This window comes from Camelus ferus, chromosome 29 (assembly GCF_009834535.1).
Source record: "Camelus ferus isolate YT-003-E chromosome 29, BCGSAC_Cfer_1.0, whole genome shotgun sequence".
Classification (NCBI taxonomy): Eukaryota; Metazoa; Chordata; class Mammalia; order Artiodactyla; family Camelidae; genus Camelus; species Camelus ferus.
The window spans coordinates 26,709,475-26,731,580 of record NC_045724.1 but is presented as its reverse complement, the minus strand read 5'-3'; the positions used below and the strand labels follow the sequence as shown (position 1 = coordinate 26,731,580).

Here is a 22,106-nt window from a genome sequence, read left to right as displayed (position 1 = left end):
TCCATGCTGGCAAGTTGGGTAAATTGAGATTTACTGCTTTCAGGAAAACCAGCCACATTTCTCTATTAAATTGCTGCTTGTTTAAACCATCCTGTATATCAAATTTGCAGCTTTAGAAAACTTGTTCTAAAAACATATGCACTGAGGAAATTAAAAGCATTCAGCAGGCAGCCCATCTTCCAAATGTTTATTATATTTGTGAAAATGGAAAGGAAACTAATTTTCTATGAATTTTAAATAATCTCAGTGCCTCACATATGTGTTCAGCTTTTGGAAACAGGATACCTTGCTCACTTTTATGCTTTTTACTCCATGTGAAGAGACCTTTGGTAAGTTCTTCACACTTAGGATGAAGGAACCACTAAGTTGAATGGTGTTCTCACAGTTCTTGAGTTGGGTGGATGAGGTGAGTGGCTGGGTCTCAGATTTTGTAAGCCATGTCAGCAAGTTTTCTCTTTGGAAACCAATCTTTAGAGTGGGAACTTTGGCTTCCAACTTTCATATTACATTATGAAACAAGTTTCAAATAAACCTTCATCTTTAAATGACTCCCGCGGCATCAAAAGCGCTTGGGCGTCATGCAGTGTAAACGCACGTATCTGTCACGTTCCCAGGGAAGTGACTGCAAATCGACGTGACGAAGTGGGGGGCGGCGGCTGGGACGGTGGATGGCGCCCCCAGAGCCGACACTCCCGCCCTGGCCCATGGGTGACAGCTCGCCGACACTGGGAGGACCGGGAAGCCGGGGGTGGGACTCACCATCTGCGGGAGCTGGATGTCAGCGAGGCTGGAGATGAGGGCCCGGCTCAGCCCCGCCAGCTCCTGCAGCAGGCTCTCGTTGCTCTGCTCTATCAGTCTGTTCTCCTCCTCTATCGTCTTCAAGTTGCTCTCCATCGACGTGATCTGAAACGGAAATAACTTGGGAGTACAAGCGGCGGAGCTGGGAAGCCCGAGGCATCAGCTGCAGACGGCAGCCCCTCCCCCCCAACCAGGTTGCAGCCTCTCCCTGCCTCCCCAGCCCCATCGCTCTGGGGATACGGAGCATCCCCGAGTGTGTCTGGAGCCCAGATGTCCCCCGGGATGACAGGTCCATGTCTCCATGAGGCTGGAGATGGACATCTCGAGCTCTGCCCGTTCAAGGGCAAACCCCCGCTGTTTCCTGCACCCACTCCCTACGTGGTCCTCTCCTTTCCAGCTGATGGCGACCTGCCTGCTGTCCAGGCCTGGGAGGCGGCCTGACGCTCTTTCTCTCACACTCACAGCCACCGGCTCCTCCTTCCAAAGGCCCAGAGTGGGGACTGTCCCCACTTGGACTGTGCCCCCTTCTCAGGGGCGTCCCTGCATCCGGCTGTGTCCCCCAGTCTCCCTCCCCGGCTTCAACACACTTACCAACACAAGTCTCTTAAAACGTCAGGCAGATTGTGGGTCATATAGGATCCTGTTCACCCGCGGCTCTAAACCCCACAATGGCTTTGCGTTCATTCAGTACAAAACCCGACATCTGAAAAGTGGCCTGGGGGGCCCCACGGGTTACCTGGGGCTCATCCCCCCCAACTACACACCTGCCAACCCTGGGCCTTCTCGGGGTCGAGGGGTCTGGCAGTGGCCGGTGTTATTGTTCACAACACTCTTCCCCCAACCTGTTTGCTCACCCCCTCAGTTCCTCAAGTCTCCGCCAAAATGCCTCCTTCTCCCAAGGCTGAGCTGGGCTGTCCTGTCTCCTGGGGAAACCTGACTGCTTCTCCCGGCCCTTTCTCCCAGACGATGCAATTCATCATTTATGATTTTTTTTTTTTTTTTTTTGGTTATTGTCTGCCTCCCCTTCTAGACTTTAAGCTCCAGGAGGGCAGAGATCTTTGCTTTCTCCACTAATGGTTTGCAGGACGCGTTTCAATGATTTGCAAACCAAGGCATGAAGCCTTTTCGGAGTCCTGGCCGCTGTAAGTGGGAGGTCACGATGCTGGTCACATTGAGGCCTGTTTTTCAGACGGACTCACAGCTGCTGTGAGGGAGGGTGTCTGAGAGCCAGTAACAGGTGGTCTACACGCCCACGGTTCAGGAGAGGGGGAGGAAGGCACCGCACCCTAACTTCATCTCACTATTCTTTCCCTTTGGGTTTGTTGCAATAGACTCATTATTAGTGTTTTTAAAGGTCCGGGACTGAACCTTTAATTTCCGTGTGGGTAAATGTAGTCGGGGGTGGGGGCAGACATTATACAGGGGAATGCAGAACTGAGAGATTGCTTGGCTTTTCAGGAAACAATCTCTCACGAAAGTCTTGGAAAAGATCTGTTTCTGTCAAACTGACTCATTCAGGGGTGTTCTAGGAAAATTAAATTAAAAAGTTGCTCTGTTTACCTTGAACTACGGGTGAAGGTAAGTATTTTCAAATCTCCTCGTGACAGTTTTTCTAAAGCACCACGTGCTCGACAAGTGTCTGCAATTACAGGAGGATCTGTTTTATTTGCTGATAAAACCTCTGGTGCGCCCGAGGCCATGGGAGCGGTCCTGCCCACAGCTGCCAAGTCGCAATGGCCCGGGGTTCACCTGGTCAGGTCTGCGCCATGATGGTGCAGCGGGACCTTCTCTGTATTCACTGCAGGAGGTCAGGGTGTGCTTTATCGCGAGGTTTAAGACCCAACAGTTCGATATTCTGTCTCCACTTAGGATTATGATTACCTAAAGCCACTGCTTCCTCTCTTTCTTTTTTTCCCTTTTACCTGAGTCTGGAGTTTCATCATATCCGCTTCAATTTTAAGATTGGACTCGTTCAGCTCCTTTATTTCTTCATCCAAGTGCCTGATTTCTTCATCACTCTCTATACCTATGAAAAAAAGTCAAGACTGTTTTAGTTCACACCAAAAATACGAGACTGTGACAAATCTGAGTCATTTTACGTTTAGCTGGCGTTTGTTCAGTGAAAATGAGACTTTAATTGGAAACGTTATATTTTTACCCGAATCCATACCCAGGATTCTAAAAAAGTGGGTGAGAAGCGTTGCAGGAGCCCCGCCCTTTGAACGGGGGCCCCAGCGTCCCCGCAGCTCCGCTCTGCGCCAGCTCTGCGGCGGGAGGGGCCCGGCCACCTCCCGTTCCGCCCGGGCCGGACCCTGCAGGGCAGCCGCCGTCCCCCCCTCGGCCGCACGGAGCCTCGCGGGGCCCGCAGGAGGCACGCCGGCCCGGGCACCGCGTGCCCTGCCCGGGGCGGGGCGGCCGAGCCCCCAGCGCGGGGCCCCGGGGTGTCGGGACGGGCGCGCGCGAGACCGCGCCGCGCGCGGGGCCGCTGCCTGCGGGCCGCTGTCGGGGGGGCTCCCCGTGGACCCGGGGCGGGGCCGCCGCCGGACCCTCGCCCTGCCCCTCCCTGTGCTTCCGCGCCCTCCTCCGTGAAACCGGTGTGAAGTCCTCGCTGTGAGAACCGACGACATGCAACACGAAGCGCTGCACACACAGCGGGTCCTCAGTGACCGGAGTTCTTGTCCCAGGTTTTTTGATTGAAGTACCGTTGGTTTACAGCGCTGTTAGCCGCCGGCGTGCAGCTTAGCGACCCAGTCGTGCGTATCTATACGTGTATTCATTTTCTTGTTCTTTATAATTGCAGGTTTCTACAAGACATTGAGTACAGCTCCCTGTGCTCAACAGTAGGTCCTTATTGTCTGTTTTATTTTATTACTTTTTTAAATCTCCATTCTATTTTATTTTAAAAAATTTAAAAGATGGAGGCGCAGTCAGTTTCCGACGGGGCGTCCACGCCCGGCGCGGCGCATCGCGCTTCGGTCACACCTGCGCACGCGGGCGTCCGCGTTCGCGCTCCCTCTCCGCGCAGGCGGCCGCCGGGGGAGAACGCGGCGCCCGGAGCCGCGCGGCGGGGCCTCGCCGTGGCCGTGTCCGGGCGGGCGGGCGCCGGCCCGCCGAGCGCACCTACCTCCACTTGCTTTGAGCTTGACGGTCATTAGTTCTTCTGAGACCTTGCCCTTCTTGATGGCCTGCGCGTTGAGAGGACATCCAGACAAGCTGTGAAAAGAGAAGTTACACTGATGTGTAAACACCTACAAAAACTAGAATTCTGTGTCCCCCACTTCCTGTTTCAGCCTCTGCCTGCTGACTGTAATCTGAAGTCTCTTTGCAGGAAATAACGCTACCTGTGAAAACAAGAGCGAAGGACCCTCAAACACTGTAAAACGTTGTGTGTCTTTTCCCTTAAATCAAAATACAAATAGCTACAGGCGATACTTCACTTAATCACTTTTGCTAAAACGCTGCCGTTGTGCGTTGACACGGGCACCTTCCTTTAGCAGCGGTGATTCTCTGTAAAGGGAAGATGGTACCTGTACAGTTTCTATAAGAATTGCTCCAAATGAGTCAAAACTCCACGCATAGTAAAGTAGAATGCAGTTTCTCCTGACCTCGTGCTGGCCATACAGACCCAAAACAACACCCCCTCCAAGGCAAATTCAGTCTGAGCAGGGGAAAGGCTCTAATGTTTTCTTTAACTTTTAGAACATTATTTGTCAGTAGAAAAATCTCTCCGTGAAAGGGAAATAAAAGAACGGCTGTAAGCACCTTCAGGTGCACTCGGTGCCGGGCAGCGCAGGGCCCCGGCGGGGTCTGTACGCTTTTCCTGGCGAGCTGCACCCTTCACCATGTGTTTCTTTCCTATAATATCATCTGTTTTACTTAAAGTGCACCAAAATGGTACTGACAACATCGAACCAAGCTAATTTCCTGTAGTTCATGATAAGATGGTTTTGTTGTTCTGCACAGCCATTCATTCTCTTGCAATTTGGTTATATTTTTGGAGACACAATTTTTAAATACAATTAAAAATTATCATAATCAGCCATTTAAAATGTCTTTTCCCCAAAGAAATTTGGTTACAATTCACGCATGAAATCATCATTTTCAATCCAAAGATTAGAACACTCGGCAAAGTGAAAGAAAATTTTTCTGAAGCAGAGTCCTTAATAAATGTTTGCAGAATGAGTGTCATTTTTAAGAATTTTAAATGATTCCATATTAAGATTATATGGAATAAAACAATAAGAGATAAGTAATATTACACATAAAAGGACGGCTATGTGGTTTGCCAAGATTTGATAAATTATGAACTATTTTACACAGGAGAAGAGCATAATGAAAAAGCAGAAGCTGAACTGTGAACCTGATTTTTCTATTTTGGAAGCTTCTCGTTGTAAAGAGTGGCCTGTATAAGTTTACCTTTTTTTCTGGAAAGTCTGCCCAAGTCTGTCTTGTTTTATGTCACACACTGTGTTCTCATGTTTAGTTGGTAAGCTGGATTTTAAAAGTGACCTGCAGGAAATCCGTTTGTAATACCTCCTCATAACGTCTCTGACTCTGCCCTCAGGATCTGCTGTGTCCAGACGACAGGGTGCTGACGTGTCCAGGTGTAACAGGGGTGTGGAAAGGTCATGAACCCCCACCCCCCAAAAACCAGGAGACTTAGAACCGACTACAGTGAAGTGATGGAAATGAGGCTTTGTTTTAAAAAATGCCACTGGAAAAAAATGTCACTCTAAAAAAAAAAAGATATAATGAGCTTATTTACAAACCGGAAATGTACTCACAGGTGTAGAAAACAAACTATGGTTACCAAAGGGGAGAGGGGTCGGGGGAAGAGATAAATCAGGGGTTTGGGGGTTGCAGATACAATTACTACATATAAAATAGATAAACAACAAGGACCTGCTGTGCAGCACAGGGAACTGTATGCCATACTTTGTAATCACCTATAATGGAAAAGAACCTGAAAAATTACGTATGTACGTATGTGTGTGTATATATCTATATATATATGTGTATATATATATGAATCACTGTACACCAGAAACTGACCCAACATTGTAGATCAACTGACTTCAATTAAAAGAAAATTAAATCCTTAAAAAAATTTAAAAAAATGCAACTGGGTGTTTTATGTCTCCCAATGTAGTTATATCTTTCAGGATATAAAATAAATCCTAAATGTAAGAAAACTGAGGCAGGAAAATATTTTAAAAGTCCCGTTTCCTCTGGAGGATGGCCACGTCCTCTGCAAGTCTCAATCTCACTGTGCAGGGAAAAAGGAAGGCTGGCCAAGCATCACCTTGAGGGTCTGGGCTCCACACTGAAAAGGCAGGAAAAATGTGTCTACACGGCTTGGACCAAATTCGCAATTCTATTCAGGCACGTGAAGGCAATTTTAGACTGTATCTGCACTTGCCCTGTTACAGCAGAATGGCCAACGACAAATCTGTGCGGTGGACATCACTGTCTGTAATGTATTAATAAACCTCAGTGAAAGTACAGAGCTATGGGTGGCACTAAACGAATTCCGTTAGTCACAGAACTTACGGTTTTAAAGCTGCAAACCTCCGTGATGAAGTGTGTGTGTCTGTGCACTTAACATAGTATCGCTTGTCTTCTCAGCTGTTATTTTTTTTCCAGAGTGGAAGTGTGTAACACTTAATGAAAGGTTTTAAAGTAATTAGTATGTAAATGTAATGCTTATATAATGCACAGGTAATTGTTTTCAACTGTCCTCCAAGGTAAGTTTTGAATTATCCCCATTTTGCTGAAGCTTTTTTGATTAAAGTAGAGTCAATTTACAACGTTGTGTTAGCTCCTGGGGTGCAGCACAGTGAGTCAGTTACACATACGTATTGCAAGGTATTGGGTACAGTTCCCTGTGCTACGCTGTAAGACCTCGTTGTTTATCATTTTATATATCGTAGTTTGTACCTACAAATTTTGAACTCCCAATCTATCCCTCCCCCCTTTCCCCTCTGGTAACCATAGTTTGTTTTCTATGTCCGTGAGTCTGTTTCTGTTTTGTAAGTAAGTTTACTACTGTCGTTTTTAAAGATTCCACATATAAGTGATATCATATGATATTTTTCTTTCTCTTTCTGACTTATTTCACTTAGAATGATGATCTCCAGGTCCATCCCTGTTGCTGCAAATGGCATTATTTTCTTCTTTTTTATGGCTGAGTAATACTTCATTGAATATTTATATATTTATTTATTTATTTATTTATTTATTTATTCAGGGTTTGTAAAGGTTTAAGGGGTTAAACCTCGTGAGGAGCTTAGAGCAGGGCTCTCTGCTGGGACGAAGTGTCCTGAACAGAGGTTAGCTGCTGTTGGGCATCAGAAAGACAGGTGACCACCCTCAGGGTGTCAGGGCCGAGGTACAGAACAAACAAAGATGTGCTGTAGGTCAGAACGTGCTTGTCCAGTGTGCTGTTCCTGCCTCAGTGGATGACCGCACACCTACACACACAGCCATGTGACTGTGCAAAAGGGAAAGGAGTTATCTGTGCTGAACATCTGGTATGTGCCCGGCAACAAGGTAGACATTTTATTATGCTATTTGTTTAAATCCTGTGTAGAGTTTTAAACAAAAGCATTCTACCCCAAAGGGAATACCCCATATTAAATGTGGTCTCTTCCATCCTGTGAATAATGAGTGAAAAACAGTGGAATCTGAATCACTCATTTGTCTAAACTTTAATTATTTTTCTTCTCGTGGAAAAGAGTCTCTGCATTGCACTGCAGCCTACGTTTTCTAACTCCTGCTTATTGTGAAATAAACAGTATGTACGCAGACACACACAATGTGTGTTTGCGGTTTAAAGAACACCCTTGAGGAGAACACCCTGAATTCACTGCCGGGCACAGAACACACTTTGAGACCCCTGTGCCCCGAGTGACAGCGGCTGCCTGTCCCCCCGAGACAGCCGGTAACTAGAATTCGAGATGAATAATTATTTTGCCTTTTATTTCTTTTCCTTTTTATCTTTTTTTTCGGAAGAAGGAAGGATTTATTTTACTGGAAGCAAGCTAAGAACACCGGAGAGCTTTCCCAAGCCAGCGTCTGAGCCCCGCTTTTTAAAATGCAATTCTGTCGCATGTTTTTTCGCTGTTTGGAAACAGAATCACACCACACAGATGCCTCTGCACTGCTTCCCACTCAGCACTTGCTCGAGACCCGCCTGCCGGTGCCTTTATGCCCACACCATGCTGGGGGCCCCGCACATGGAACCAATGCTGCTCCCGGCACTGCAGGCGGGCGTGGTGGGCGGTCCCGGCATGGGGCGGGGGGAGCAGCGCTGCACCCTGGGACATGGCTGGTCTCCGGGCTCCAGGGAGCAGGCGAGGCTGCGGGGCGGCTGGACGGCCGGGCACCTGCACCTGCTTCCTTACGTCTGACTCTGAAGGTAGTCAGGCATCCTGACAGGGTTCTGCCGACTCCTCCTCCCCCTGCAGCACCTGGGGGTCCCCGCCGCTCCGCACCCTCCCCAGGCCTCGGCGGCATCATTTACGACGCCACAATTTTCACAGAGATTGTCTTGTTCTCACTGAGGGCTGTGCTCACCCCCGTCCGGCATTAGTATTTCACGATCAGGGTCAACACAGATCTTACAGGGTCCGCGATGAGGCACTGTGGCCGGTGTGCCGTCAGGCGGCTTGACCAGGACTGCCGTTCCGGATCACAGGATGATGGCGCAGACGCAGGTGGACTCAGCGTGTGCTGCTGTGAACCCGACCGGGCGTCCGACAACCATCAGAAAACAAACTACTTAAAAAGCGCAGCTTCTCTCCAGAAGCGGGTGTGGCTCTTGGAAAGCTTCATTTCCTGACGCCATTGATGACAGGTACCTTGAGGGCGGGACAGGCGTCGAAATGCCCAGCGCGGCCCGTCTGCACCTGCGCATCAGCAGAGCTTCCTTAGACCTGAACTCTGCACCACGCACGGGGGCCCCACCTGCAGGGCGCGGGGACTGAAGACACGGGCCGTGAGTCTCCCAGCTCCTCTCCTTGACGCAGAACGTGGGCCAAAGCCCTGGACGAAGGTCAGCAATGCCTGCAGGCCGCCCGGGGATGAAGGCATCGCGTCACCGTGAGACTAGACAGCCCCGGGCCTCCCGTTCTGTGTCCTTGGCCTTCACTGCGACGTGCTCTTTCTGGCCGCTGCTCCCAGCCACAAAAGAACTACAGTTTGGTCTGAGCTCGAGCCAGTCCCCAAGGGGAAAGGATCGGCAGGAGTGTGTAAAGTGAACGTTCACGGCCACACGTGTCGGAGAGTCAGTATCACCCGCGGAACTGGAGCGAACCGTCTGGAGGCGGGTCCATCACGAAGGGGCAGCAAGAAGAATATTTTAGAACAAAACCCACATGCAGCTATCAGAACCCTTGGAGAGTGTGCAGTGAGTTTTCAGAAAGAGAGAAAATGACATTGCCCGTCCTTCAGACTAGGCAAATACCCAGCTGGCAAGACTCGGCTGGAGTGACATCTAAGGGGCTCTGGTTAACGACCTGGGAGGGGACAAAAACAACCACAATGATGCAACAGAAAGACGGAGAGCAGGGTTACCTCCGGTGGGTGACAAAGACGTTGTTGACGTGGCCCAGGCCGTTGCAGCCAGGCAGGGGGCAGTGCGGAAGCTCCTGCTTGTTCAGCCTCCAGGAGAGGGGTGCCCCATTGAGCGGGCTCTCCTTCTGTCTCTTGGCGGCCAGGGGACAGCCGGAAGCCGTGCGGTGGGAGGTGTATTTACCCGACACGTGACCTTGGCCGTCACACCCGACCACAGGGCACCTAGGGAGACAGAGCAGAGACGTCACTTGCCGGGAGAGACCAGACGAGGCAGGTGCAGCCCTGAGCGAGGAAGGAGGTGGTGGCGAGTCCAAACCACCCGGGAGGGGAGCGGGGCGACGGCAGTGTCTAACAGATGCCCCTTCCACCCGGGAACAGCCGGTGTTAGCAGCAGTGGTCCCCGGGCTCGGAGCTGAGCAGTTTGCATGCGTGAGCTCAGGTAACCTTCTCTGCACACCTGGCGGGCAGAGATGCTATTATCCCATCTTGTCGGCGGGGAGAAGGAGCTTCCAAGAGCTCGGGGAACTTGCCTCCCACTTTACAAGAATGGAGTCAAGTGCTGGCCACACTTTGCAGCTCTAGAGACAGCCAGGTAAGGGCCGTCTGGTGTCACGCCGTGTCCAGGCCGAGGCCGAGGGGAAAACAGACGCTTCCTCGCCCTCCGTCACAGAGCCCCCTGCTCGTAGAGCGGCTGGTTTCCCAGTGTCTCAGGACTGTGTTTAGACTGCAGAGCGGGCGATTTGCGGGTCTGCGTGTGTCTGCACTTACCCCCCGAGGCCCCCCTATTTCGCAGAGGAAGGAATTCACTTTAGATAAAATTTCACCTTAAACAAAATTAAAGGGTCAGGGAACACGCTGGCGGGTTTGTCACCCTGGCGCACGGCCACAACGCTGCTTTCCTTTGAAACAGCTGGGAAGATACGGACCCCCTCCCCTCCTGGGGGAGCCCTGCTGGAACGGGGAGGGTCCCTCCAGCCTCCAGGCCTCTGCCGCTGCTCCGGGGCCTCCTGGCCAAGGACCCTCCGGCTCAACCCCCGAGCACCCCCTGCCCTGCGCCGGGGCCTCGGCGCCTGAACTTACTTGAGTTCAGGGTCCTCTTTCTCTTCCTTTGCAGGAGTCACCTTGACACCACCTTTCCTGGCGCGAGGACAGCCGGACAGGCTGAAAAACGGACCGGGCAAAGAGCAAAGCAGAACCACGTGACCTCACGGGCGGCTGGACACTCGGATTTCCACCCTCTGTGGGGGGGGGGGGTCAGTCCTACCTTCTGTGGGAGGCGTAGTTTCCCGTCACGTGTCCCGAACCGTCACAGCCTGGGGTCGGACACCTGGAAAACAGGAGGGTGGAGCTCGGGCCGAGGGGCTGTCGCGGAGGGCGGGGCGCCGCATCACAGCCAGCCAGCGTTTGCGTAGAACGAGCTGATGCCGTGGCGCTCTTTTTGCTCAACTGTAACCGGGTTTTAGCTAAGGTTCTGTTTTAAAGGCGACGTTGAGGTGTGTAACTACTGCCCCATGCTTGGCAGACAACGTCTTAGGTGTTACCCTGCATTTTTTTTTTCTTCTTTTTAACCCTTATTTTGGAAGGAACCTGAAATTCTACCCACAGCTGACTGCTGGGCCTCTGTCTACATCCTGCAAAGTTCTTATCTCTTGCTTAAGAAAAAGAGTTGCCAAATTGTTTTTGTGCATCATTTATTTTCTTTGATTTGCTCCACCCTTAGAGGGTCCTGCCAGTTCAGATGGACAACGGTAGTGTCTGGGTACCCCAGAGACCTGGCAGATTCCTGTCGATGCCAAAGGACTGAGGACATTTTGCACCTGCTCGGCCCTGCTTAGACGGCCTTTTGGAAAATCTACCATTAACTCTGACCGACAATCAACATTTGAATTCGGACTCAGGAGAGTGAAGAAGGAAAGAGAATCCAATCCTACTAGGAATGCTAATTAGGAACAAGTTTTAAAATACACTTGAAGACAAAAATATATAGAGATTCTCACATTTCTGTTGCCTTTAAAAAAATGCCAAATAGAAATAAAAACACAGAGTCTGTCATAAAACGTTTGCTTCCCTGAAGGCCCTGTGGACAACGTGATTGTGATTACTTCACTTGTACGTCCACCCTGGTTCAGCTTTCTCCCCAAACAAGAGTTTGAGGAAAATAATAACCCAAAGAAGAATGTAAACAACATTCCTTTTTGTCAATTCTAACCCACTGAACCTCCATGGAAATGCCTTTATGTTCAATCTGGAGGCAAAATACAGGGAGCGAATGCTTTTTTCAAAGGAAATGTGAAACCAGCACACATCTCGTCAAGGTCACCGGAGGACCCTGCTCTGGTTCTTGAATCAACCGCTTAGAGATTTAACATGTATTCTATGTTGTGGGCGAGGCGCAGACGCTCGTCTTTTTCTATTAATATTTTTAGTAAAATGGTTAGTCATTTACTAACACATTGCTATCCTGGAGAAATCTGTGCCCAAAGCCTTGTTTTGCAGTCCTCCCTGACTATCTAAGCCTGAGGTCAATGAAATGTCGCTTTTTCTTCTTTGTACAGAAGAAAGCCAGAGGTGCTGCTTATCGGATGGCTGCATGAAACATGCCAACACCGAACGTCGCTAGAGAACCTTGCAGTCTACATGCTTTCAATGTACTAGCAACGTTTCTTTTCTAGAAATAATGTTTAGAGAAAATACTTAGAACCGATAGCTATTTTTAAGATCTGGCAATGCAGAAGCTTAAAGCAATTGACTAAGACTGAGTATATAAGTGCTGAGTAATTGAGTTTAAGTAAGATTGAGGAAGAATGTCTGGCCCTTTTCTCAACCCACTCATTAGTCTCCACGTCACATTCCTACATTTCAGTCTAGAAAAACGGTTGTCAGCCAGACGATTTCTAGAATCTACACTGACAATTAATTGTGCGTTCACTTTGAAAATGGGAACAGTTGCATATTTTATAGTTGTCTTTTCTATTGATGGCGCTAAAATTCAGCATTTTTATACCTGTTTAGTAAATGTCACATCTTCTTTCATAAACTTTTTGGGGTAATTTTTAGATAAATTTTAAACAAATTAAAAAATGAAAATATGAAGAAAATATTGAGAAAACATAATAACTGAAATTTTATGTGTCAATTCGATACCAAATGTTGATTCTACGATTTACACAAACATTATTTTATCACTAGACTTAGTAACACTCATTTTTCCTAAAATATTATTATGTGCAAATAAATTTTATCCACTTTGTTTAAGGTTATTCTCTAGCTTTTCTAAATGTATGCCTTATTGTATTTTTAAAGGGCAGAGAGTAGATTGTAACTTTTTATTAGTCTATATATATAATAATAACACCCGAAAATAAGTAGGTGAGAAACTTGGGGTAAAAGAAGATAAGAGTAGGAAAAATAAAATCAATCAATAAAAGCTAATAGCCATGTGACTTTGAGGTCCTGGAGACCAGGTGGGAGTGAGCCCAAATCGTGTCCAGCACCCAAAAGTGAAAGGCAGTCCCGCGACTCAAAATGCCCAGAAGGCAAAATGTCGTGTAGTTGTCTTGAAGTCAGAGAATGACGGGGCTTCCCGCACCCTCCTGGGTCTCATTTAGGATGTGAGCTCTGAGATGAACAGAATAATGACGTTGTGGTGAGCATCACTGCTTTAAAAAAAAATATAAAACCCTGGAAGCCAGCAGAGTAACCAAATTAAATGGCACTGATTTGGGTTTAGTCATTTGAACTTTTTGATACAAAAGCTCGTGGGTGGTCACTGAGTTGGGCGCCATCTGCCACTGGTTGGGGCCCCGCTGGTTGGACGAGGACCCGGAGGCTGGGCTCCCGCACTCACTTCAGCTCCTGAGAGTTTGCGGCCATGAGGGATTTCAGAGTCTTATCCGCCAGAGGACATCCGGACACGCTACGGAGGGAGGAGAAAGGCAAAGACAGAAACACACAGGCTGACCCCCCAGCCCGACCCACCGGCAGCCGGAGCTTGTGAACAACACGCTGAGTCCGCTGACGGGGTTGAGGGACGGAACCAGGTCTGAACCTGGCTCTGCTGCTCTAGCAGGTCGGGGCTCTGGGCACCTTAATTACTTCTCGTGGACTCAGGGTTGCTATGTACCAAATGAGGGGTTTCAGCCCAGGGAGACCCCCCAGCTCCGGAACTCAGTGAGGCAGTGATGACTGACGCTGGCCCCCCCCACCCGCAGCACTGAGGGATGGCGCCCAGGGGTGACTCAGGTGGGTGGAAGGGCTGGACGCAGCCTCTCTGCACCGCACAGCTTCGAACCCACCAGTGGCCGCCCGCCCGGACCTGGGTCACTGCTGCCTGTCTTTGCTCTCGCTTGAGTCCTAAAGCCAGACAGGGCCAAAGCCTGACGTAAACTGCCTCCGGGCTGCCGCCTGGCCTGCAGGATCAGAAAACCATTTTTGACAAAAACAGTCTGATTTCTGTTCTACGTAAGTACACAGATGGAATGTTTAACTTTGCCTTGTTTCTACAAAACAAAACTAACCGAAAACCCAACTAACTCGGTCTCCGATTTCTGATCCAGACAATCTCTTTCTGGAACGGGAGAGAGCAAGGACTTCAGCCGGGGCAGGGCGAGGAAAGCCCGACCACGGAGGCGCGGTACCTGCGATGGGACGCGTAGTTTCCAGTGACGTGGCCGCTCCCGTCGCATCCCGGCGTCGGGCAGCTGGGTCAGCAGAAACACGGAATTAGGGTCAAGTGCACTGCACAGGTTCTCCTGCTCTGTCTGATGGGCTACAGGGTAGCTTCTGTCTTCAAGGTCAGCTAACAGAGTCTAGGACACGCAGGAGCCGGCGAGCTGAGGATGTCGGGTCCATGAGCACCGGGCACGGGCTCAGGGGAAACTGGCCTGACCGGGAGGTACTGGTTTCCAGCATCACATCCAGGTGTCTGATTCAGGTGATGCAGGGGAGTGATGCTAAACCTGTGTCCTGGTGATGCCTGTGAGTCTGCAGTCAAGGACTTTTACTCCTTTGAAGATACGAGTCATAAAAACAAATATTATAAACCTGCGCTTTGTCATGACAGCAGCTCTTAGGAATCCTGGCACCAATTTTACTGCAGATTTCGAATAGAAATTCTTGTGATTGTTTTTGAAAGATAAGGACTACGTAGTAACGTCATAAACATGTCAGAAAACGTCTAAGAAAGACGACCCTTGAAAGTGCTTCATGCGACTGAAATGTGAACGGACACGCTAGATGGAAAGTCGCTGGGGGCACAGAAGCAGTCGGGAAATTCAGTTTATAAAGCTCGTGACCAGTTCCATCCAAAGGTTTGAACCCAGCAAAGACGCTCGCCAATTAAGCACCTCAGCAGGGAGCCCCCCAGGCTGTCTGCCCAAGACCAGAGTCTGTCCCGTGCACTTTGTTTATCTCAGAAACCGGTCCCATTCTGTGCCTCTTAGGTGTGTTTTTAAAATAACACTAAAGGGGGAGGGCGTAGCTCAGTGGTAGAGAGCCTGCTTAGCGTGCACGAGGTCCTGCAGCAATCCCCAGTACCTCTGTTAAATAATAAATAAATAAACCTAAAATTAAACCTAATTATCTTCCCCTAAATACAAAAAAAATTGCTTTTAATTGAATTAAATTAAAGCAATGTATCTTGAGCAGTTTTGCTTCCATAGTTAATAGATTCCTTGACCTGAGTCACCTATTTGCTGCTGACTGCTGGGAAGTCGCTGGCTGGAGCAAGCGGGCCACCCCAGCCCACTCAGTGCTCCCGTGGCGGTGCCAGTAATCCCAGGAAAGTCAGCTCCGTCACCGGTGCTTCCTGATGTTTTAGGCACCGGGCCTAAAGTGAAGGCTTTCCCACGCGCAGAACAGAATCTGCCCTCACAAAGGGACATTGGCGCGGATTGGAGACGTTCAAGGTTTTCAGAAATGTCACCTTCGAAGCGCCTTTTCCCTGTGAGCTACTTTTCAGTCATTCTCAGGCACTCGAGAGAAGCTGTAAGAGTTAGAACATCTCCATCTCAGAGAGATGCCTGATTGTCAGGACTTGATCTCAGGGCAACCAGCTAGCACCCCGCTCCCTCCCACCAGCCCGGCCACCACCCTGCACTTCCTGGACAGGACATCCGAAAGGAAAACGCGCAAGCTACAAATACAGGTAAACACGGAAAGAAAAAAAGAACAGTGATTAACACCTGAGCCGAGTTATCCTGCAGGTGCCATTCACCCACTAAGTGGAGACACAGTCTGTTCTGACTGTTGCACGGCTGGAATATTTAGAGCCTGGGAGCCGGTCGTCATTGAGTGGGAATTCCCACTTTGGAATACATCGCCACCTGGTGTGCCAAAACAGCATTGCGTTGATTTTATTGTAAATTTTATTTCCACTTTTTAGTTACTCTTATTAATACTGCCAGGAGAGGCAATAGAAGTGCCAACGATTTTTAAACCAGACAGTTATAAATTACTGAAGATATGCAATAATAAAGCAAGCATTTAAATAGCTGCTAATTATCTGGTTGAAGCTTCGCGGTATAAACAGGTCCAGCAGCAAAGAAAAGATCGAAGGGGCGGTGCGGTGGGACATGTTTCTGTTTCGGATTCTGGTAGCGGCTCAAATCACAGCTCTTCGATGATCCCACACAGCAACATGCGGTGCAGTGGGGTGGTACATTCTGGGAAGATTTGCAAGTGGAAGTATCACTGTTTAGAGAACGGGAACTAGTTAGTTCCCTCAGGAAGTGGCGCTCAGACTCTAAGCAAATTTATGTTCATCAGTGACATCAGAAAGTCCTACTCCAGCCAGACAGTTTTGGTAAGCAGTCAAGGTAACTTTATACGTTAGAAACATAAACCAAAGCAGGCCTGAGGGCGGGCAGCCCCACCTTTGGACGGCTGCAGGGGAGGTGGGGAAAAGGCCCAGGTCTGGGGTCCGGGAAGCCACGTGCGGGAAACAGACTTGGGAAGAGAGAGGCCAGCTCAGCCAGCTCCTGCGGTCCGTCCAGTAGTTCCAAGGGGACCAGGGACCAACATCCCTTTGGGGTCCCTAGAGGACTTAGGAACGGTGAGCGTGAAAGTCTATCTGTGAAAAATTTGGGAGAGAAACAACAGCCTGGTGCAGTAGAGAATGCCCAGTTCTTGAAAGATCAGCCGTAGAAGGAAGGCGGTACCAGGGTGGAGGTGGGAGCCGGTCAGGAGAGGGGTCTTAATTTTTTTATTAGAAAAACATAACCACGCTCTTAAGCCGGGGAATTAGGAAGAGACGGTACAGACCCGGTGCCTGTGCGGAAGGGTTACTCCCTGCTAGAAACTCTCCGCAGCTTTAAATGTATTCATGCCTGCGTGTGCTCGAACGCCGCATCATTTTCACATAGAAAACATTTTCTTGCATTTTGCTCCCTCACTCGAGGGGAACACCGCTCAGCCGGGAAACTGCTCCCTGCTGGGGACGTAAATGCCACAGGGCCCTGGCTCCTGCTCTGTCTTCACTTGAAAGCCCCTCCTCTCCCTCCTCCCCCTGCCCCCTCACTCAGTGTCCACCTGGGTGTCCCGACCTCCCCTCGCTGGAACTGGAAGGTGAGGGCAAGTCAGGACAGCCCCACAGACTCACATCCACCAGCAGGTCATGGGGACCACACTCCAAACTCTGACAGCCCCGGGTAAGAAACAAGGGGTGTGTGAGCTGGGCTTCGGCCCCAGTCAGAGTCCTGTCCCTGAAGGAACCGGTGGCCACGTCTCCCTGCCAGACACCCCTGCATCCCCACTCCTGCCCCCCCTCCCCCGCCTGCACTTGCTGCCCGGCCTCCTTGCTCCAAAGACCTGCTTTCCCAGGACTTGCCCAGCCTTTTCTGATTGGACCTCCTTGAACTTCCTGTGGCGTTTGAAATGATCAAAGGCCCCGTCTGGAATTTTCTAAGCTCTCAGCTGCCACGACCATCACTTTCCCCCCTCCTCCGCCCCGCCCTCCTCCTTGGCCCCACTACTGTCTCCTCTGTGAGCGTCTTTTCCCTCCCGGGTCCCACGGGATGCGTGTCCTGGAATTCTGGGGCGAGCACTCCGTCCCCTGTTTTCTTTACAGCCGCCCTTGACACGCCATCCCCCAGCTGCACCCCCACGACCTCACGTCTGAGTCTCTGCATCATCATTTGGGTGGTCTTCCTGACTGCAGGCGGCCCCCTCGCACATCCAGCCTCAGGAGAGCCTGCAGGCTGTTCCTCCACGACAGTAGTTCACGTGTCTGCTCGAACACCTGGGGCTCGTTCACGTAAAACCGGCAGTCAGGCCGTCTTCCCAGGGCCCTCGTCCTGCTCTCTCTCCCCAGACTGCCTGGTCCTTCCGTCAGAGCAGGCGGGCAGCTAGATACGAGCAGAGGAAGGGGACGCAGGCCAAGTGGCAGGAGCTGGGCAGAAAGGAGGGACACAGGCCAAATGCAGGAAACCTTGCATCACGTGAGCACCAGGGGTCCCTGGGCAGAGAGAGAAAAGCAGGAACCTCTGGGCTGACGAGAGCTCACACACTTTGGGGCGACATGTGGCCTGGAGGCCAACAAAGAAAGGTGGGAAAAGACAGGAGTCTCCAGCATCCGAATGTAAAGTTTTATGCCCTCGTTTCAATGCAATTATCCTTGCAGATGAGCAGCACCCTCGTGCAGGGACACCACGACACTTCCCACACAGACGAAACAAGGACAAAACCCCTCCTCCCCTCGGGAAGGTGGGGCTGGGATGGAAATTAGGGAATAAGACCCCAAACCCTTCCCTCCCCGGTGAATATTCCGCCCACTCATTTTCACACCCTATGTAACCAACTTGCCAAAGAAACTCGGGCGGCTGCTGCCCTGAGCCTGCCCGCTCTCCCCTTGAGCGCGTGCCGTCCATCCCTTAATAAATCCTCGCTTTACTTTCTCAGCCTCTGTGTCTTGTCTCTGAATTCCTTCTGGACGGGACAAGAACCTAGTCACAGAGCCACAGGCAACACTTCTGCTCCGGGTGACCCACCCGCCTTCACGGGCCCCGGTCTCTCGGCCTTTCAGTCACAGAATCCTTTGAGAAACATGGTGAACGCCACGAACTCCCTTCCCACGTGCCCCTTTGCAGTAAGTCTGTAAGTCTGCAGGCTCCCTGAAGCCCTAGCTTGGCTTCTCCGGGCCAGTGGATGCCAGACTAAGACCTTCTGATCAGCACATAAACATTTCTAACTGTTTTCTATGTTTTGTTTTTCAATACATTAGACTTCCAATCCTCTTAGCTTGAGATCCTGTCCTTACATTTTCCCCATAATCCTTTTACTTCTGACATAGGTTTAGGTACATATAGAATGTTTAACTACTGACTGGTTGAAATTGCCCTGAAATGTTCCTAAAGGCAACTCTGTAGGCCCAGGTGTTGTCACTCAAAGTCACGAACGGGAGTCTCTGAGTTCCAGAGCCGCAGGGCAAGCTGCTCCAGGCCACTTACGTGATTAGTTCTTTTTTGGGATCTCTTGCGTGGAGCTTGGCTTTAGGGCTTGGTATGGCGGCCTCTCCGGGGAACTTCTTTTCCTCCAAACTTTCTAGAGAGCTCACTGGGTCCTTCTGGAAAAATAAAAAACACAAGGTGCTGTGGAACCCTGGAAAGACAACTGTATTTGAAGCCATTGGGGCAAATTTGAGTTTTGACTTAAAGACCCAGCTGAAATTCCTCATAGGATTTTTACACAAAATAAATAAGATAATGAATATAAGGGTTCTATCCAGACTGTTATGGACAGTGTTTATTCCTGGTGGAGAATGAGAAATTATAATTCATGGGGACACCTTTAAAAAGTTCACACTTTGGCAAACAACCACAGAGGTATTTCTCAGGCCATGTCAATAAGGTGATATTTTAATGTGTCTCCAGTTTCCTAGAGAACATAGAAATAGTTCTTCCTGTATACAGCAGTCCTTGTTAAAACAAAAGAAATACTGCAAAAACGAATCACACAGATTTTTTAAGCAGAGAAAGAAGAAGTATATTCAGGTGAATAGAGTGTCCTTTCTGATGTACAAATAATTAAGATTTAAGTGATTTATTTGAATACAGAGCAACCGAGCCCACAGTGTCTAGGCAGCTTTCTCAGCTTGTTTTTCCTGGGTAATTGCTCTCGTTCTCACATCACTAACTGTTTTCCTCACACGACCCCTGGCTAAGCTGGTATTCTGCCGTGCTTTTGCTCCTTGCGTCGAGTTTCTTGGATCATCTCCAATCTTCACGGCCTGCTTTTAAGCTTAGCCCTGCTCCTGATCTTGTAAGGAAGGCTCATCGATCCTTTCAAACCACTTATTTACCATCTGATACGTTACCTTACAGAAAACTAATGATGGCTTTACTCAATCGTGTAATTAGCTGATTTTTTTCATCATTAAGCTTATACCCAGCAAATATAATACTTCCTGGATTTAATATTAAAAATCAGATTAACTAATATAAAAAAGTCTCCAGAATCTCAAAAGTCCTGATCTATTTAAGGTGAGAAAACAGTTTTGAGTTATTCAAGGTACATCTCCTTTAAATCAGGTGGATATAAGATTGCAAAGGCAAACACAATTTTAAATCATGCTGAATGTACAACCACACTCACGCTCAATGGAAAAGCAGCACCCCTGGACTTTCCCAACCAGAGGAGAATTCTAAACCTCGATCTCCGCCACAGAGGCAGATGCAGTTTCCTTCACTGGTTGCTTAGACAACAGTTCAATCATTTATTTCACACAAGATCGCACAGTGGTAAATATTTTGGTAAAAGTACCTCAAGTAACATTATCTTCAGACCAAGAGAGTAAAACCTGGTTTGGTGCAATGCCTTCCTTCATGTTACTTTCAATACTGAGTGTTCCGTTTTATGTTATCAACAAATGTTTGAAAATAGTGGTAGATAGCAAATGAGTGCTTGATGACCGTTGCCCATGAAGGTACAGAGAGAGGGGCTGTTTTAACGCTGCCTCCATGGAGTCTACAGGAAATCAGCAAACGAGGTTATTCCTTTCCAAGTGGTACCGTGAAAATGCCTCGTGCCCTTGAACCTGACACACCACCGTCATTCCATTTGGAGCTCCCTGGGTTCGGCCTGGGTAGTGTTTTCTGCTGTAATTTATAAATGTCTTGGCCAATGTGGTCTCAACGTGGAACAGCCTTTGTTTTTCTGTTTAGTGGCTGAATTTTTCACAAAAATGACATAAAGTAAAAGAGAGGTATTTTATTATTTTCTTTGTGATAAATGTAAGAACAAAGTGTCTCTAAGGAGGCATGTGCCTTTACAGATAAACATAAAGATCATCAGCTGTTGTTTGACTGAATCTGCACATATTGGAAGACAAGGGAATAAGGGATTTTGAAAGAAATGATCAATTATGAAAGTTTAAGTTGTTTGACTAAAATGCATTCAAAATTAACGCTTGCAGAATATGTGGTATTAAACTCAGCGTGGTAAGACGTGGTGATGTTTAACTAGAAGGATGTTATTGGGTACCACCTTTTAAATGTTTTGTAACTTCTTTCAAAACCGATGGACTCTAGTACATGCAATTGCATTATGAAATAATTGTCTCTTTCCTTTTTTTGGGGGAGGGGGCTGGTATATTAACTCTGGGAACTTGCAGAGATTAAAATAGGTGACTATTATTAAAAGAAAGCTTAATTTTGTTACAAAAGCATTTTATATTGGATAAACTCCTAAATAGCACAACGTGAAAAAACACGTCAACCTCATTTGTCTGAATTTTTTCAAAATTGGAAGTATCATTTTGGAAATAATAATTTTATTCTACATAAGAGAAAATGTGGCGCCTATGTGTGTGTTTAGAGAATGAAATTCCTCTAATGTACAGATGGAATTTTGTATGGACTTCAGCGAAGACCAGAACGTAATGGTAACAAGAGTAACAGACAGCAGCGTCGGGCACCTTCAGCATCTCAAGCCCTGGAATCTTCGCAGAACTGACACCTGAACGAAGCCGACAGGCCCAGTTATTTCTCAGCACTTTCCTTTAGAGAATTTTGAGATTTTTCCAGATTCAGGACTTTTTTTTAGGGGGCATCTGGACAGGCTATTTCACTGAGAGAGACAGACAATATTTTCTGAAAATTACCACCCAAATTAAGCAACTGTTGTGCATATGAAATAGATAACGATGAATTAGAAATACTTGCCCAGTTTCTGGTTGTGGGTACAGGCGTGTGTCCTGTGGGGGGGGGTGGGGAACTGGGGGTGGGGTGGAGTTGGGGGGTGGGGTAGGGAGTTGGGGGTTGGGAGGTGGGGTGGGGAGACGGGGGTAGGGGGCATGGGGGATGGGGAGTGGGGGTGGAGTGGGGTAGGGAGTGGGGGGTGGGGAGTGGGGGTGGGGTGGGGGTCGGGGCAGGAAGGATGGGTTGGCGGGGACTAGGAGCCGACCACGCTCACAGCGCTGCCCAGGACACGCACAGTGTCTCCACAGAGCCCACCAGGAATGACAACAAGGGCCCTCCTGGTCCCCAGCCTGTGGTCACGTCCTGTAACTGCGCTCTGGGGACTCTGGTCCTGCTGTCCTGGGCAGCACGGAGCCCATGGTGGCCTCACACACACAGATGGCCATGCCCTGTTTCTCCATCACTCTCTTCCGTCCCTCCTTCCTGCTTCTCCTCGACACCTGCAGCTGTCCCTGCGCTTTGCGTGCTGCTCTCCCCTGGCTCTGCGTCTTCCCACCGCCTAGCTTCCGTGTGGCCCAGAACAGCCACCGCGCCTCGCCGAAC

General features: G+C 49.1%; 1 protein-coding gene across 4 annotated transcripts in view; it reads right to left on the bottom strand.

Moving 5' to 3' along the window:
- Nucleotides 1-22,106, bottom strand: part of LOC102517823 (ST18 C2H2C-type zinc finger transcription factor) — an 84,934-nt gene that overhangs the window by 3,847 nt on the left and 58,981 nt on the right. For 3 of the 4 annotated variants that reach the window (XM_032470075.1, XM_032470077.1, XM_032470076.1), the window contains exons 12-20: nt 18,816-18,931; nt 14,010-14,072; nt 13,220-13,288; nt 10,637-10,699; nt 10,453-10,533; nt 9,373-9,594; nt 3,923-4,011; nt 2,721-2,824; nt 760-903 (exon numbers count right to left, since the gene is read on the bottom strand). In XM_032470075.1, coding sequence (XP_032325966.1) covers nt 760-903; nt 2,721-2,824; nt 3,923-4,011; nt 9,373-9,594; nt 10,453-10,533; nt 10,637-10,699; nt 13,220-13,288; nt 14,010-14,072; nt 18,816-18,931 — 951 coding nt within the window. Of the gene's footprint in view, nt 1-759; nt 904-2,358; nt 2,438-2,720; nt 2,825-3,922; nt 4,012-9,372; nt 9,595-10,452; nt 10,534-10,636; nt 10,700-13,219; nt 13,289-14,009; nt 14,073-18,815; nt 18,932-22,106 lie in introns of those variants that run through there. The other variant, XR_004316042.1, reaches the window with a different exon arrangement.